Below are 16,578 nucleotides of genomic sequence, written 5' to 3'. Positions count from 1 at the left end.
CTAAATATGTCAACAACAAAAAAACACTGCATTTATGTTGTTCTATGGAGTTCCAACAACTAGTGCAAATTAGACAGAAGCAGTGACTTGCAGCACAATGTAGTGCATGCTGTTCTGATTATTAATTGGATATATCGTTTTATGTAGTTAGAAATGTAGTTTAAACTTCAGCGATTAAACAGATGTTGGTATTAAATTGTTTTTCTCCCTTCCGGCAGTGATGCTGATTACACTCTGAGGTGAGCAGTGAGCCTGCCGATACAACTCATTTAATAGCACACTCTATGCTTTCTTGGTCCCATTTAAGTGATTGATTCTGGGCAACCCTACCAGCTCTACTATGCATTAGTGATGAATGCCACTTTGATTTAATGGTCTCTTGTGGAGGCACTTGGAAATCTGCTAATTTCGTAAACAACACAACACCTGTATTCTAGTGGTCTTTCTATCATTGGTAAAGAACACTGAATGTCACAATGAACATGATTTCACTGAGGAAATACAACCAGTTTGTTTGAGTATTTTCTCTTAGTCCTCAATCTTGCATTGTTGTTGAGATATGTACAGCATAGAACACTATATAACACCACATACAGTATGTTATGCAACATGACATTTTATCTGAAATGTCGTCTTGGAAATGTATGTAAGAGCCAGCTGACACACATAAAATGTCTTTAATAAAGTATCTCTTTACATGCTGTATTTGTGGGTTAAATGGCTGCATGCTTGAAGGAGATTGCTTTAATCTGCTTTGATAAAAGTGTGATGCTAGGATGAACAACAAAACCCCGAGGGTACAATGACATAAATCCTCTATTGCCTCATACTCAGAGCACCGTTTTGTGATTTGTAGCTAAACCATCATAGAGGACATGTTGCAGGGACTGTCAACATTATTATTTGTATCAAAACACATATTTCCTTCTAGACGAAAGGACAAAAGAACACTTTCTACCCCCTTTATCAACTATTCAGATGGATAAAAGTGTCTGAGCAGAAATTCTGATGAAACTTAAGTGTCTGGCAGTGCCGCTGCATGTTTAACTCAGGCTTTGAAATTAACCTTTTTGGCTAAGCTACAAAGGCCTTGCTGAAAAATCCCCAATTTTTTTGTACCAAGCCCGGCAGGTTGTGTCAAGATATATTTTTTTAAAATAACATTGTCATGTAATTAATATCCTGCCTAGATTTAATTGAGGTTTTTGGGGAAAATGTGATTTACCTGTTTAATAACATAAAATAATCTTTAATATCATTCAAACGATCTTTATATCAACAGTATTTAATGGTTTTTACTGTTATTTTGTGCGCATTATATCCGATTTAGCAGGCAAGGACCATGGTTATTTTTTCCTGCATGATTATAAACTCACAATTCCTTTTTTATCTACATATTTTGACTCAACCGACCATATATATACCCAATCATAATACGTTTGCATTTATAAAATCGTTACCCTCGTGCTGATCCTGTTGAACCTGAGCTGGTAGAATATTATTTTCTATATATTTAATGAGCCAAATCATTGATACTTGTAAGACAAAGACGGGGAGCAAGGTTATTATCAAAGTCATGTGCCAAATGTACTGCTGTTAATAAATGCGACTTTTCAAGTGATCTTCAGCAATAACTCACAAGGACTAAATCCATTATCCCGGAACAGTTGGGGAATATATCAGCATATTAAGAGGTTGACATTATAATTTATTATCAACACTGATTAGCGTCTGCATCTCTCAATACATTTGGAAGTCACAGGAGATGTCATTAAACTCTAATTTGAATAAGTTAAGAAAGAGTCAAGATATAAAAAATACCAGGGAGGATGCAACATTAACATTAACCTCTCCCAACAAATCACCTCTAATTTCCTCTGAAGGCATCATTAGTCATGGTGGAACATTAACTAATATATATTTCCTGTACCTCTTGTTGCTACATTTATTTATTTTGGAAATGCGTTGTAGGCTTACTGTAGGCCCTGCTGAGTTTGACAGCAATTGTATATGTTCTTAGCATGTTCGCCATTTAGAGCAATTCAAAATTAGCAGTGTTACATTTTCTTTGAGGTGAAATCTCATAGTTTTCCACAAATATGTTGTTACTTTAGTATGCATGTTAAAGTGACTTGTGTTACTGCAGTCCCTATAAAGTTAAACATTTGGTAGTATGCTTATTAGATGCAGATAATGGAGTTGATACTATCCGGATATTCAGACTGATTTGTAGGTTTCATTTCAACAATCAGTCTGATATTGTGTTCATATTAGCCAATTTATGTTTAGGAGGCTTGTAATCATGATCACAAATAGTGTTCAAAATGACCTGCATCATCACCACATGAATAATTCTGCCTAAAAAGCTGTGATCAGTGTTTTCAACTGGGGAATGAGCACTCAATAAGCACGACACCAGACCTGCAGTATGAACAGTATACTACTATATGTATTAATGTTCTGTAGCTGTGTGCATGGTCATATTTATGTATGGGAATATACAGTATGTATGGCCATGAATGTTAATGTGATTACATGTATATTGCATGATATGTGTATGGAAAATCTGCCCTGTTTATTTGAATGACTGACAATTTTGAATTATGGAAATTGATACTGCAGCTGGTAAAGTATTTATTACTTCAAAGTGTTTACTTTTCAGGAAAAAGGAACAACAGCCAACAGTTGTCCTGATAAGGGTTTTTGTGTGAACTCAGTTGTGCTATTTTCAACCTTTAGAGATTTATGCAGTAAACACTCAAAACCCTTAAAGGGTAAACACAGTCTGAAGTCTTTATGTATCAGGACAGTCACATATTGTGCTATTTTGACTCTAAGAAATGTTGAAGAATTATGAAAATCACTGACAGAATGTGTAATACATTTGACTCATTTGTTTTAAAAAAAAGGTTGAATGCAGTATTACAGATCAATAAAAGAACATCAAACAATAACGGGGAAGCAAATGTAAACAGGGATGAGTTTGATAACCGCCAAGGAGATAGTGGAAAGACAGGGTGAGAAAGAAAGAGGAGGAGGGCACATTTGAAATGTCCTTATGGCGAAGACGAAGGTTTGCTTTAGAGCAGAAGCTAGACGACAAATTGACCTTCCAAGTCTGCGCCGCTGAGGAAACTGTTTACACAATTTGCTTATGCGTGGCTAATGTAATAACTCAAAGCAAATACGCAGCCAGAATAAACAATATCATTTCTCACAAGTGCAGAATTTGCTGAGATTAAAGCTCTATCCAATAACAAATGGTCCCTGTTTAGAATTTTTACAGAATCAATAACTTGGCATAGAAGCCAATTTTGTTGTTTTCTCATGTATACCATCAACAGAGTTTGCCATCTGCGTTTCATTAGGCTGTTTTGATTGTAATATGTAAAAGATGAATGAAAGTTGTATCAACATGTGGTCATGTGATATGCGGAGTAGAAAGCAGCTGTTTTCACTGTGCCTCTTGTTCACCGAGGCGTAGAAATTGATTAGATTTGCCTTGCAACGGTTTGTCGAACAAAGGCGTCAGTTGCCTGGGGACACACAGCGCTTTCTAACATCAATCAGTGGCAAACATCTAGATATGCTTTATTCTTGGGAACTATAGCAATAAGCCGAACTAGACTACAATCAAACTAAAGCACTCCTTAGACTTTAATACTACACACAATCACAAAATATACAGGGTGTAAGAGCCACAAAATGAGGTCTGGGAAAATGCTTTCTCTTGGCAGAACAGATAGTATATTTTTTAATTTCATTTGAATTGATATCACCATTTTTGAATTGTCTTTGTATTTTTGCTATGGTTATGTTTTTGTTGATGTTAACAGGTTAAAGACCCTTAAGGCCAATTTCAGTGTGCCGGTCTTACAGTTTCAACTGCGTTACAACAAGTGGTGGAAGACTGCAAGCAAGGCACAAATAAGTGTTTGACCATGTATACATGTTAAACAACTGTGTATTTTAGCTATAATGCAGTATTGACGTTTTGGAATCATTAAATTGATAGTAGACTGGAATGGAAACAACCATAAAGATAACATGCAGACTAAGTGGCTCAGAAACTGGATAAATGCTAAGTTATATTATAAATTAAGGGCATTTGCAGAGTGAAGAGTCACTTTCATAGGCACCATCAATTTACCTTTCAAATTACCTACAGCACGTCTCTCCCTCTTGAAAAACCTCAACTTACCCTGAAATTTGACTTTTGAAGTCCCATTTCTAGCACCTGCAGTTATGCAGTCAGAGTCACACTCCACTACAATCATAGCTCACATCGCTGCCAATTTTCACATCTGCTCTTTTCACTTTCCTCCCCCTCATGAACTGTCTGTCCTCCTGTCTGTCTCCAACTTCATCACGAGCGCTGGCTTCTCCCAAATCCGTTGTGATGGTGCACTTCATCATCCCACACACACTAATGTGGAGAAAGAGATAGACGGAGACCAATTAGCATCTGAGTGCCAGACTTAAACCCCAGAGAGTCCCGGGTCGTTTCAGGGTTTTCATTATACAGAAGATCTTGTTATTTTCATGGAACTTGATTTAGCTCGATTTAAGACAACTCAAAACTTTCTCAAAGAAAAGAAAATACTAAAAAGCTGTAATTTCTAACTTTTTTCAGAAGGGGAAATGCGCTACCTGTCAATCAATACAAGTGCCTATAGAGCTAAATATTTTGAAGATCTTTTCATTACAAGTTTCAAACTTCACAAATTATATTATTTTCTCATGTTCAACAGTTGCACTGTAAAACATGCAGTATATACAAGGATATAATTAAAGGTCCTACTATTTCCAGTTACTATAATTGCTCTCTTTTGATGAGAATCTTTTCATAAAAAGTATACAAAGCAAGGCACTTAAACCACCTGAACTTCAGCTGTTGTTTAGGTAGAATTGTAATTGTTTATCAGACCCCCACTGATTGAAAAATAATCCACAATTTTGTGAGAAGGTATTCAAAAAGTCTCATGTGGGCAAGACAGCTTTAAATTACAGCAACTTGAAAACAAAGCAAGCGAAAGGTGTAGTCATTTGACAGGTGTGTGTGTGTGTGTGTGTGTGTGTGTGTGTGTGTGTGTGTGTGTGTGTGTGTGTGTGTGTGTGTGTGTGTGTGTGTGTGTGTGTGTGTAGTGGAAAAAGATCAATCACGGGCAGTCGGGTAAAACAAAGTGTCCCCCAATTCACAAATGATGCTGTATAGTAAGTCTTTTTGATGATTTTTTGAGGATAATCTGACACGTTTTTTTATTTGTTTGGAGGAGCTATTGCAATACGAATTATGTGTGAACAATTACCTTTTATCTTATCTTTTTTCTGTATATATGAACACAACTGAAGAGGAACATTTTTGCAATACAATTTGTTTTTATTAGGCATCTAAGGGCTTTAACACAGGTCATTGTTATAAGGGAGTTGAGTTCTTACTTGAATGGACATTTTTGAAGTGAACAAGATGCAATGTAGTCACGAGTTGCTAAAGATTTAATATACTTTTTTTTTAAAACAAAGTACAAACCAGCATAAACGTGCATCAGCAGGCCAGATCAAAAGCTTACTCAGTGTTAAAGTTTAGATTGATTGCAGGCAGTGGAAGAAATAATGATCTCAGCAGGCAGAGACATAATAACAACTGTAGGCGGAATTGCTATGGAACCTGTTGAAGTCTCTGATGCTTAACTGCACACAAATAATTGACAGATTGCATCTGTAACAACATCTGACATCCATCAGCAAAATAACTCCAAACTGCCTGCTAACAGAGTCCCGGATCGTTTCATTATCCTCTGATTTTCTCTCTGTGAATAGACAAGGATGGAATTAATCAAAAACAGCATTCAAGCTAAAAATGGAACATGACTGACACACTTGCGTGCACATTGTATTGGAAAGACTATCAATTTTGTGTTTGTTTTTGTGGCCGGATGTTTTTTCCTGTTGCCTTTTATTTTCTTCTGTAACATCTTTTTTTTCCCGGGACTGAATAGGAAATAAAGTTGTCCGTAAAGTATGGAATGGAATAAACACTTACAACTACATGTGTAGTGCTTTCCGAGTTTTTGCTATAATATCCAATTAACACTGTGTTAGTTACTTGTGGAGAATGAACCACATAGTAAATGTACTGAATAAAGCACAAACATGGACTAAAATATGCTGAAACTGAAACCATTCTGTTTTTCCATCACCAAACAAATATTGATTTGATTGTTTTTCTATGTGGATTTTAGCTTGTAGAACCAAAGGCCACACCAGACCTGTACATTTAAAAGGAGTACTGTCATTACCTTCTGACAATTCTAAAACATTTGTCTTTGAGAAACATAGGCATCAAAACACAAGCTTATTAATATAACATTTGTATGAAGGTGACATTAAAGTTCACACTGTATTTTCAAGATCACTTTAAGATAAGATATATTTCCTCTAATCCATACCTGATTCTGCATTAGGAACCATATGGAGATAATGATGTTGACGATGTTCTATAACTCTCACCTGTCAACTGTGTCAATTATTTTTTCCCGTCAGTGAACTCGAACTGCGTTTCAGCCGAGACACTCAGAACGATGAACCCACATCCCTCCCTCATCCCTCCCCTTTGTAAACTACCCTTTGCTGTTGAGTATGATACATGCTGGATGAGCTCCAATGCCCTCTATTTCCATGCTTTCCACCCCCAATCCTCCTTTTTCCTCTTCCTCTTTAAGCTGGAGATCAAGGCGGCAGTTGTCCAGCTCCATAGGAAGCTGAAGGCTGTCCAAGTCCACTGTTTCTCCCTGTGCTGCTGCTATAACTGCCCTCTCTCTTTTCCCCGCTAGCGTCAAAGTCTCTTGGTCGAACCTTCTTTGAAGCTCCCCTGAAACTAGATCGACAGCCTCATAGAATTCCCGTTTCCAAGAGGCTGTTGGTGCGCTGCGAGTGAGTGCTTCTGGCTCTGCAGTTTGCCTAAATCGTGCCGGGGTTCTGCTCTCTCTCGTTTCTGGCATTTTGAGATCCATTCTTGAGGAATGTTCTTCCACCTTCTGAAACATCTGCACAACATTTGGGTCGTCTCGAAGGGCCGCAATGCTGTTTTTCAGTACATTTGCGCACTCAAGTGTGCCAAGCGCACTCATTGTGGAGCTCTGCAGCTTCCGTGCCACAGCCTCACACGGTTCAAACAGTGCCTGGCAACAGAGCAGGCCGAAGAGAGTTCTGCCTTTACGGGCTTGCTTCCACAGCCCGACAATCTTTGCTCTGCTGTCACCTCTTGTGGTTTTGTCATCTTTCAACAACGTTAGTGTGGCCAGCAGAGTGTTGTAAGATGAACATATGCGCCTGATGGCTGTGGCCCGCACACACCACCTGGTTGGGCACAGGCCTAGGATGTTAACTGCAACCTCGTCGCAACTACTGAAAAGCGATTCATAAAGCTGTTTACGCTTTGACGACTCTCGTATCACACCAGCAACACCCCGCACAAAGTTTAATGTATCGGCCACTAGGCCAACTTCGCAGGCGACTTCTTGGAGAACTAAATCAAGTGCGTGGTTGTTGCAGTGAACGTACATGGACAGAGGGCACAGTTCTTTCAGACGGGCCTGGACTCCTGAGAAACAGCCGGACATATTACTAGCGCCATCAAAACAATAAGCAATAAGTCTTTCAATCGGAATGTTCAGTCTCAAAAACACATCCTTGATGCAAGAAAATAAAGTTTGTCCGGTAGAGTCAGGAGCATTATAAAAACCCAAAAACAAGCAATGCGCCTCCAGGCTGCTGTCAACAAACTGCCAACAACATGAGAACTGTTCTGTGGTGCTAATGTCAGTAGTGCCATCAGCAACTAGTCCATAAAACATGGATTCGGAAGAATTGGCGACAATGTTCCTCTGAATTGCATGCGAACTGTTGAATGATCTCGTTCTGTATGGTGTTTGACATCCAATTGTCTCGTCTCATAATCCACTCTCTTTCCTTCGGAAGATCATATGTTCGCTCCAGCATGTATCCAAACAGTATACCATCACGTGTAGTGTCTCCCCTGAACGGAATACCTTTGCTGCCCAAAAAACGAATACTTCTGAACAGTAGTTCCAAAACATGACGAGCAGTCGCCTGTTGTTTGCAAACCGCATCAGATAAGAGAGCGTTAATCGGTGTGCCTTCCAGTGCAGCAAGTCTCTGAATGGAGTCTGTGTGCAGTTTAGATTTTTCATGTTCGTTGAATTTTGAGGTAGCCTTACGCCAGTTTCCGAAACCACCCAACAGAAATGGGTTGTCTGCACGAACACTATCAGCATTGATCAGTCTTTTTTCTTTGGCTCTCAGGCAAGCAAAACACAAGACACGATCTATCTCTGGAACATAATGTAGCCACTTCCACCTGTTAAACCAGGATGGTGAAAATGTACGACTGTACGTTTCATTCCCACAACGTCGACCAGGAAAATTAAAGTTCAACGGTTGGAAAGGCTCAGTGGGTACACATCCACTGTCAGTGGCAGCAGCATTGTGCAGAGACGTGGCGGGCTTTGGAGGGCCGTTATTACCGTCATCATTTGTGTCAGTGATCTCTGCATCTTCTGAAACGGAGGATGAACTGCTGCTGCTAGCTGGATTTGTTTCCGTTTCTCCAATCTGGAGACACTCTGGTGGTGTAGACCTACTGGTTTTAGACACTGGTATTGGTAATCCACTGAAAAAATCTGAAATTCGTTTCTGTGCCATTTTAACGTTCAGGCTGCCATTTTAGCTTAAACAATCCCGTGGCTACTTCATATGACATCTGATATAACCAGAATGCACAGCGCTATCGAAAACGTTTTGAAGATTATTTTTGTAATAATTAAGAAACTGTATTAAACCATATTACACAACATAATTTTAAATTTTAGACATTTTATGCATTTAATAGTTTATGTATTTTATCGTTAGTTTTTTTTTGTCAACTGGCGGGGCTGCTACGATATTCCAACTGTCGGGACCAGACCCCCAGCACCCCTACTTCCCACGCAGAGGTTGCGCTAGACTTTTTCATTGTCCGTCATTTTGACGGGCAGGGTCGTAAAAAATCCGTCATTGTCCATTATTATCTGTCATTGTATTTTAACTTTTAAATGGTTATATTAGGCCTAAGCCATAATGCTTATATTTAATAGCCTCAATTGTTTTTTATTGACTTATTGTCATAAAAAAAATAATTCACAGAACAAGCGTGTTTTAATAATAATTATTTATTTATGCATTTCTTTCTGACGATCAGAACTTTTTCAGCTGTGAAAACATAGCGGCTGTGCCTTAGAACGATGGGCTATTTTAGCCGAACGAAGTCAATTATAGTGAAAATACAAACAGCTCAAGCAGCTCAAACTTTCCTTCTTGGCCGCATGGATTTGAACAGTGCGCTTGCCTGCGTGTAGTCAAAAGTGTCAATGGATTCTGCTGCCGAGGCGATTGACATTAAATGCTGCGCCTTTGCCTCCGACAGACGACTTCTCGTGGCGGTTTTTATTTTATTTTGAAGGCTGAACCCCCGCTCAGCTGCAACACTAGACACTGGGATAACCAGCGCCACCTCAGCCAACGCTCTAAAATCGGGAAACATTTCCCCTAGCGAAGTGATGAGCAGCCGACAGGAGCCCCTGAACGAGGGATTTCCCGACCCTGCCAGCACTCTCTTCATCGGGAGAAAATCCCTCTGCATGCGGTCATTTTCAACCAGTGGTGCAGCTGCACCCCGCGGTGACCCGTATTGGTCACAGACGCGCTCCAATGCCTCTAGTCCGTGAGTCTTCAACGCGCTGTCAGCTGTGGGATAGCGCGAGGCGTTGAGCACGGTGTCGAGATCTGCGATGATTCCCAGATGCTCTTCGGGGAATCTTTTTTTCACTGACTTGGTGATCTCTGCCAGGTATTGAGAGCGCAGCTTGGAGAAGGCCTGAGCATCTGGCTGCGTGAGGGTGATGCCACAGAATCTGCCGTCCTGTGATGCCTCGTTGAACTTTCTCTCCGCCACCCCTGGCTCACTTATCAGGTCATCCAGGCTGGCAAGTGTCATGTTGACCACTGGCTGGATGGAGGAGATGTTGACGTCCTCTTTTTGGAACGTGAGGTTCATCCTGTTGACCACAGACAGGACGTCAGTGAGGAGGTGTGTCAGGGCAGGGAATGTGGACTTCTGGAGCTGCTGCCTCCTCAGACCCTTCGCTACCGGACAGTCTCTCGCGGCTTCCTCCTCCTCCAGCTCCAGCACCAGAGCAACCCAATTTGCCCGCATGCCCTTAACTGCCCTCTCCAGGGACAGCCAGCGCGTAGCAGATGGCTGCTTCAAACTCAGCAAGTCGTGTTCATCCATTTCTTTCTGGAGTTCCTTCAGTCTATGGGTTCGGATGGGGGAATTTTTGTAATACGTGTAGGTGTTGTTGACTGTGGTGACATAAGCATCTATCTCACGCACAGCTTTTGATGCGTCTCGGGCTGCCAGTGCCGTCCTGTGCGCACCACAGTGTATGTTTACAAGGTAGGGATAGTCATTCTGGCGCAGCTGTTGTGCGACTCCGTTTTTTCGTCCCACCATCACATTGGCCCCATCACTGCCCAACCCAACAACCCGAGACATCGCTACTCCACGACCTGAAAGCACATCTTTAATTTTTGCTGCGATGCATTCAGCTGTGCCAGAGGGTATGGCATAGTTGCCCATGAACACAGTTTCAGGCTCCCCATTCTGTTGAAGAGATAGGTACGTTATGAGCATTTTCTCAACAGTTATGTTGGTTGTTTCGTCTACTATCACCCCCACATATCTGCTGCTTGCGATGCGGTCATCTATGGCAGAGGTTATGGTCGCTGCTATCGCTTCCTCCATCTGGTATACTGTGTCATGGTGTGTGTACGTGTGTGCAGTGTTCAAGTTTGGACACCCGGCAGACTGTAAGAGCTGAATCAGTTTTGGGTACTGATGGCTCGGTGTACTTGTATTTGCCATGTGTAACACAACCTTAAGTTGTGTTTTTAGTGCCTCGTTACAGGCAACCTGGGACTTTTCTACGTGCTTCTCCATCTGCACACTCTGATTGACCACCGCGCAGGATTCGATGTGGCTGTGGCTGCTTTTGTGGTCATTGAGGGCCGATTTCTGGATGGTCGTGCAGCCCTTAACAAATCCATTGTTCGCTTTTGCCCTTCTGCAGATGTCGCAAAACATTTTGCCTCCTTCTGCCCTCAGCCAAGTAAACTCCCTCTCCCACTGAACCCTGTACTCCCGCCTGACCTCCTTCCCGCTGCTTGTTGCTTTCGCTCCCGGGGCCGCTGACAGAACAGCCGTTACTGCAGGTCCCCCTTCTTCATTATCCTCCAGTACATCACTCCCTCTCTTCTCTCCTCTCTCAAGACCACCGGAGCTGGGCTTTTTAAAAAATCCTGTTACACTAAGCTGCCGTGACATCTTGCTACACCTTATCGTAACACTGATTTTTATTTTAAAGGGCTGTGATCGTAATGCTGATCTTAACTTGTGATGCTGACCGTATACTCTATCCGGATAGACAACGAATGCACGAGCGATGAAAGAGATGACAGCTAATGAACGGCTAATAATTAGCTCATTAATATGCACGAGCACGCCACCAACAGGTCAGGAGTGAAGGCTACCGGTAGCGATTCATTAGTCTATCTGTCAAAGTAACGGACGGCCATCGGATTCTGCCGTAGGATAAGATGTCCACCCCTTGCACAATGTAGGCCTACATGTTGGTTTGTTTGCCTGTACTTTCATTAAAATGATCGCAGATATTTGAGCAACCGTGATCCTAGGCGTCCTTAACAATAACAGCACTGATCACGTACAGGAGACAGCGAAGTGACACAAACGACTCAATGCATCTCTTTTAAATAGCAAAATTACGCCCACATGCTTTCTGCAGATGATTGAGAAGGGGAAACAGCCCACTGAAACAGGTAGATAGCCTACACTACTGCAGCCATAGGCTACATCTCAGACTGTGCTAATGGCACAGACCGCTAATGGTTTTAAATCGGAGCATGGCTTTGAGTGCGATGGAGCTGAACTTGCGCAGCTGGCTACAATGTATCGACCCACTGAACACCAGAACAGCCGTAACGTCGGCTCAGATTGAAAGTTGGTGTCGGCAATGAAGCTTATGCAGAACTCACAACTTGCCTGGTATTTCAATTGTGATTTTTATTGTTGTGTTTATTATTGGTAATGATCATTGTAAAAATCTGTCAAAATGACGGACGGCCTTCAGATTTTTCCGTCATAGCTAAAAAATATCCGTCAATGACGGACATTTGTCGGTTAACGCGACCTCTGTTCCCACGGCTATGCATTAAATGATCAAGGTCAATTATTGTACTAAGATGTGTAACCAGCATTATTATTAAATATTACAAATGTGATCAGAAAATCTATGCAAACCTCAAATTCGGTTTTCAAGCACGTACGCGTACAATCGCAGTAGTACGGGTGGATGAGAGAGAACGATCAAAGGCTTGTCTTACACAATGGATGTTTTCCTCAGATGTTCTTGGTTGTCCCCTCCTCCCTTCATCCAACACTGTCCCTGTCTCCATAAATGTCCTGTTGCCACGCACGAACTGACAGACGTCATGGCGGATGTCTTCCAACAAACACTCACCCTGGCGAAGACCAAACGATAATCATCGTGGAGCCGTTCGGTACCAAGGCTGTGGACCCAACCGCTGACAAAAAAGTGATATGCCTCCAGACTTTTATAGACTTTCATCTGCAGTTTGGTGTAGTAGGATGTCTGAAGGACCAGATACTTTGTGATATCAACAGCCTCGATTGTCGGCAAATCTTTAGGTTCTGTCTAAAACTCACTCATCTTCATGAGATATGGGTCAGGTCCAACAGATTTGTTAATGAATTGCTAGTATCTTTGTCTTGAAACTGGATCTAAATCCGTACAATACGGACTCTCTGCAACGGTTTCCTCCATTTTTACTTCCTGCCCTCCATCTCAAATCGCGCCACCTTCGCGCGTCATCATAATCACGTGACTGAAACCCAGCTACTCAATGTATAAATAAGTCAGGACATGAGGGCCAAAAGCCCTGTCGAAACATAATTCATGAGAGTGACAGACAGACATAGACGCACACATACAGGCCCACTCTGGCATTCACTCATACATATTCACCACCTGCAGTCTCTGTAGGAGCAGTGGACCTAATCTCTGCCACATACTGGTGTGGGCATGAAAGATGCCTGCACCACATTTTGGAGAGAGTGAATGACTTTCATTCTGTCTAGCTCTGATTGGTTCGATGTATGTTTTTAAGTAGAAGATCAGTAGTTGATCTCTTTGTGCAAGTCTGCAGAATGTGAATATAAAGTGAAGGTATTTCTTTTAGTCCAGAACTGAGCCTTGTGCTGCTTTAAAATAACAGAGTTCTATCAGCCGAGAAGAGGAAGGGTTATTTTGTGGTTTCTGTAACTAGGTTTTGCTGAGTAATGAAGGTCGTTCAGTATCTTCTCTGTGAAAACGCATGGAGCTTTATCTCTGACTTGAAAATGGAAATGACTGCAGAATTAAGGTCACCCTGTGGGTCTATAATAATGTGCTATAATGCTAAAATGAATTGAGTACTTTCCCAAAGGACCTCCATCGCCTCAGGGGTTGAATTGAGTCCATTGTTTATTTGAAACAGATAATATTTAAATCAGTTCAAATATATTTTTATGCTACTGACAACAGCTAAAAGCAAGGAAACTGTAATAACAAACAAGACTGCAAACGGTTGTGTCACATTTTCAAATAATTGTCATAGCGATAGATATTCATGTCTTACGTGGCAATATTGGTCGCAAAAAATATCCTTTGCTTTGAATTTAAATGCTTTTAAATGACTGAGATTAAAACAATGTCATCAGCATGCAAATTTAATGCGAGCCCCTGTTTCCGTAACATTTAGACATGTGACACTTTTAAAAGACCTAAGGACTTCTGATGGACCTTTGTCAAAGGTTACAAATCTATATATTACAAACAATTAAAGAGAAGAGCGATGTCCCTATCTTAGGTTTATTTGAAGGTGAATATACCCAATGTGTTACAATAATTAAGGGGAGATAGGGGAAACTTCAGAAAAGTCCTAATTTATGCATATGCAATTTTCTATCTTATAAATAATCTCTTCACCCATCAGATTCATCCAGACTTATCTCCACAGAACTGTCAGCGAGGCTAAAGCAACGTCTGGATCCACACATTATTATTCTTTGTTTTTCTTTAAACAAATCATAATTGTCTTGAGTGCCACTAGGCCCAGGATTGAGAACAACAGAGCCTGTGCAGAATAGACAGCGGAGATAGCAGAAGAGGAGAATGCCAGCTGAAATATTAGCCAATGTCAGATTTATACCAACAGTCTACATCTGGTGAGTCAGAATTCCCCTTAGGGGTTCCTGATCCCCAGCATATGAAATTCTGACTTACTGTTTGTGTCTCCTATTTCATTATGATGAGTATTGTCAAAGGCACAAGGACATAAAGCCGTAATCATAAACTGGACCAACTGCAACAGTTTTGGTTTGTTCCATTTTTTCCTGTGCTCGGGATTATCTAAGATAAAGACCATTACAATTACAGAAAGGGCTGGAAACATGCTTTCATGGTTCAAACATCTATTTGAACAATTATCTAAATGATATTGCTTTGACTAATCATAGAACGAGTCCAGATGTTTCCAAATATATCTCAAAAAAATGCTTAGATGACATACGCAAAGTTATTGGTCCCTGCAATCACTCCCCCCTTCTTCTTCTGGTCATAAAGAGTGCAAGTCTGCCCTACAAAATAAGGTACAGAAGTCCTTGCTCTGTGCAAAAATGCATTTTAAAATGTCAGCTGAAGATAAAGTGAGGATTCAGCAGTTCCAGACAAAGCCTGGCTTTGTATTATGATTTAGTGCCGTATTAAAACGGACTTGGGGGAAAAAAACTGAACTTATGCTTTAGGTCAGCCCATTTTTCTCTCAAGCATAAAGGTTCCATTATGTGTCTGCAATCATCAGTAATTGCACAATTTTTAACCTACGGTAAAGCTTTGTGTACAATTTGAGCTTTTACCCCTCCAATGGTAGTGCAAAAAAGAGAAAGACACTGACATACAGGGATGCAAAGTGCTGTGGCATTGTGTTCGTCTGAATAGGGGGCCATTTTGTGCTATGATTGTTAAATCATCTAAAACACAACCTGAATAATCTGTATGCTGTATGTAGGCATACACTGTACAAGCCTTTTGAAACTAACCGCAAGACCCAGTGCAGTTTGCCCTAAATTAAGTCACATTATTCCAACAACAGAATTCATTTCACAAGGATGACAAATAGACCGTACAATCGCTCAAAATTTCTGTTGAAAAAATACACAAAATAAATACTAGTGTGGATCCACTAATTACTTGAGGAAAAAAGAAAACTGAATATTCAGCAGTATATGCTTTTGTGTCCATCATGAGCCGTCTGCATTCTGAAAAGATATGTCCATTCCATTATAGCAAAGACATACCCACATATATCTCTCTATGATGATTCAATTGTAGTAATGCTTTCAGGCATATAGTGCTGCCCCATCCATATTGCAAAATGAAACAAATATAACAAGAATAAAGTTATTTTTCCTCAGACAAACACATCTTTTGCCTGGCTCTGCGGCTCATATCAGACACTTGTTGACTGCCTTTGCCAGCGAATCTTTAACTCGAAGGCCATCGTATACATAAAACTGAAAAACGAAAAACTCAGCAGCTTGTTAAATTTACAGGCCAGTATTGGGTCCAAAACATGTTTTAATGAATAATACAATCTTAGACCGATGCAGCCTTTGCCCTGCCAAAGTCCCAGATTTCTACTGCGAGCATGCAGATCTGAAGATGAGCTTTTGCTTAAACCTCAGAAGCTATTGGGAAAGGGAAGACAGGCCTTCTGTAAGATGATATAACGCTGATTTGCTGGGAAAGATTTGACATCTCAAAGTATACTTGTTTAATTGTACTATATATACACTTTTGTGTAAAAACAGTAAAAAAAAAAGGCTAATGTCTTTGGATACGTTTAATGTGAGCAAACACTTAAAGCGTGGATTATAAAAGGAGGAACGATTGAGTGTTATGGGACAAATATTTAGAGCTTTAAAATCAGTTGCCACTCTTACAACCAACCAAACACAGTCTCCTAAATCTGGCTGTGAGCGGGATGGCTCAGGTAAAAGGTAAGAGACGGAAGCGTTCGGGGTTGGGCAAAAACAACAGCGTTTATTGTTTGAGAATTGTGGACACAACAGGCAGCTCCGCAGTACTTTCCGAGCGGGCAAGGCCAGGACGGGGTGTGTCGTCTTCCCAGGACCCAGCCTACTGCAAGACAGATCAGAACCAGGTTACCAACATGCTTTATATTAAATGCCTGATTACCTGATTCCGATCAGCTGTCTGGTCTCCGGCCGAGCCACTCCCCTCACCCCAGCAGCCGGCGCTCTAACCACACCCGGCTGCCACATACCCCCACCGCCCGACTCAGGCCGGGATCCCGCCGGCC

The 16,578-nt window shown here is 41.1% G+C and overlaps 1 protein-coding gene across 1 annotated transcript; it reads right to left on the bottom strand.

Annotated features, from left to right (window-relative positions):
- Nucleotides 1–9,361: 9,361 nt before the first annotated feature.
- On the bottom strand, nucleotides 9,362–11,443 carry LOC134872166 (uncharacterized protein C17orf113-like). The gene has a single exon (XM_063895334.1). It carries the CDS (start codon nucleotides 11,441–11,443, stop codon nucleotides 9,362–9,364), a length of 2,082 nt encoding a protein of 693 aa, XP_063751404.1.
- Nucleotides 11,444–16,578: the final 5,135 nt, after the last annotated feature.

This window comes from Eleginops maclovinus, chromosome 11 (assembly GCF_036324505.1).
Source record: "Eleginops maclovinus isolate JMC-PN-2008 ecotype Puerto Natales chromosome 11, JC_Emac_rtc_rv5, whole genome shotgun sequence".
In the NCBI taxonomy this organism is placed as follows: Eukaryota; Metazoa; Chordata; class Actinopteri; order Perciformes; family Eleginopidae; genus Eleginops; species Eleginops maclovinus.
This window is presented reverse-complemented; position numbering and strand designations above follow the sequence as displayed.

Excerpts from the sequence above, each read along its gene's own strand:
- LOC134872166 (XM_063895334.1), bottom strand. The coding sequence starts at position 11,443 with ATGTCACGGCAGCTTAGTGTAACAGGATTTTTTAAAAAGCCCAGCTCC.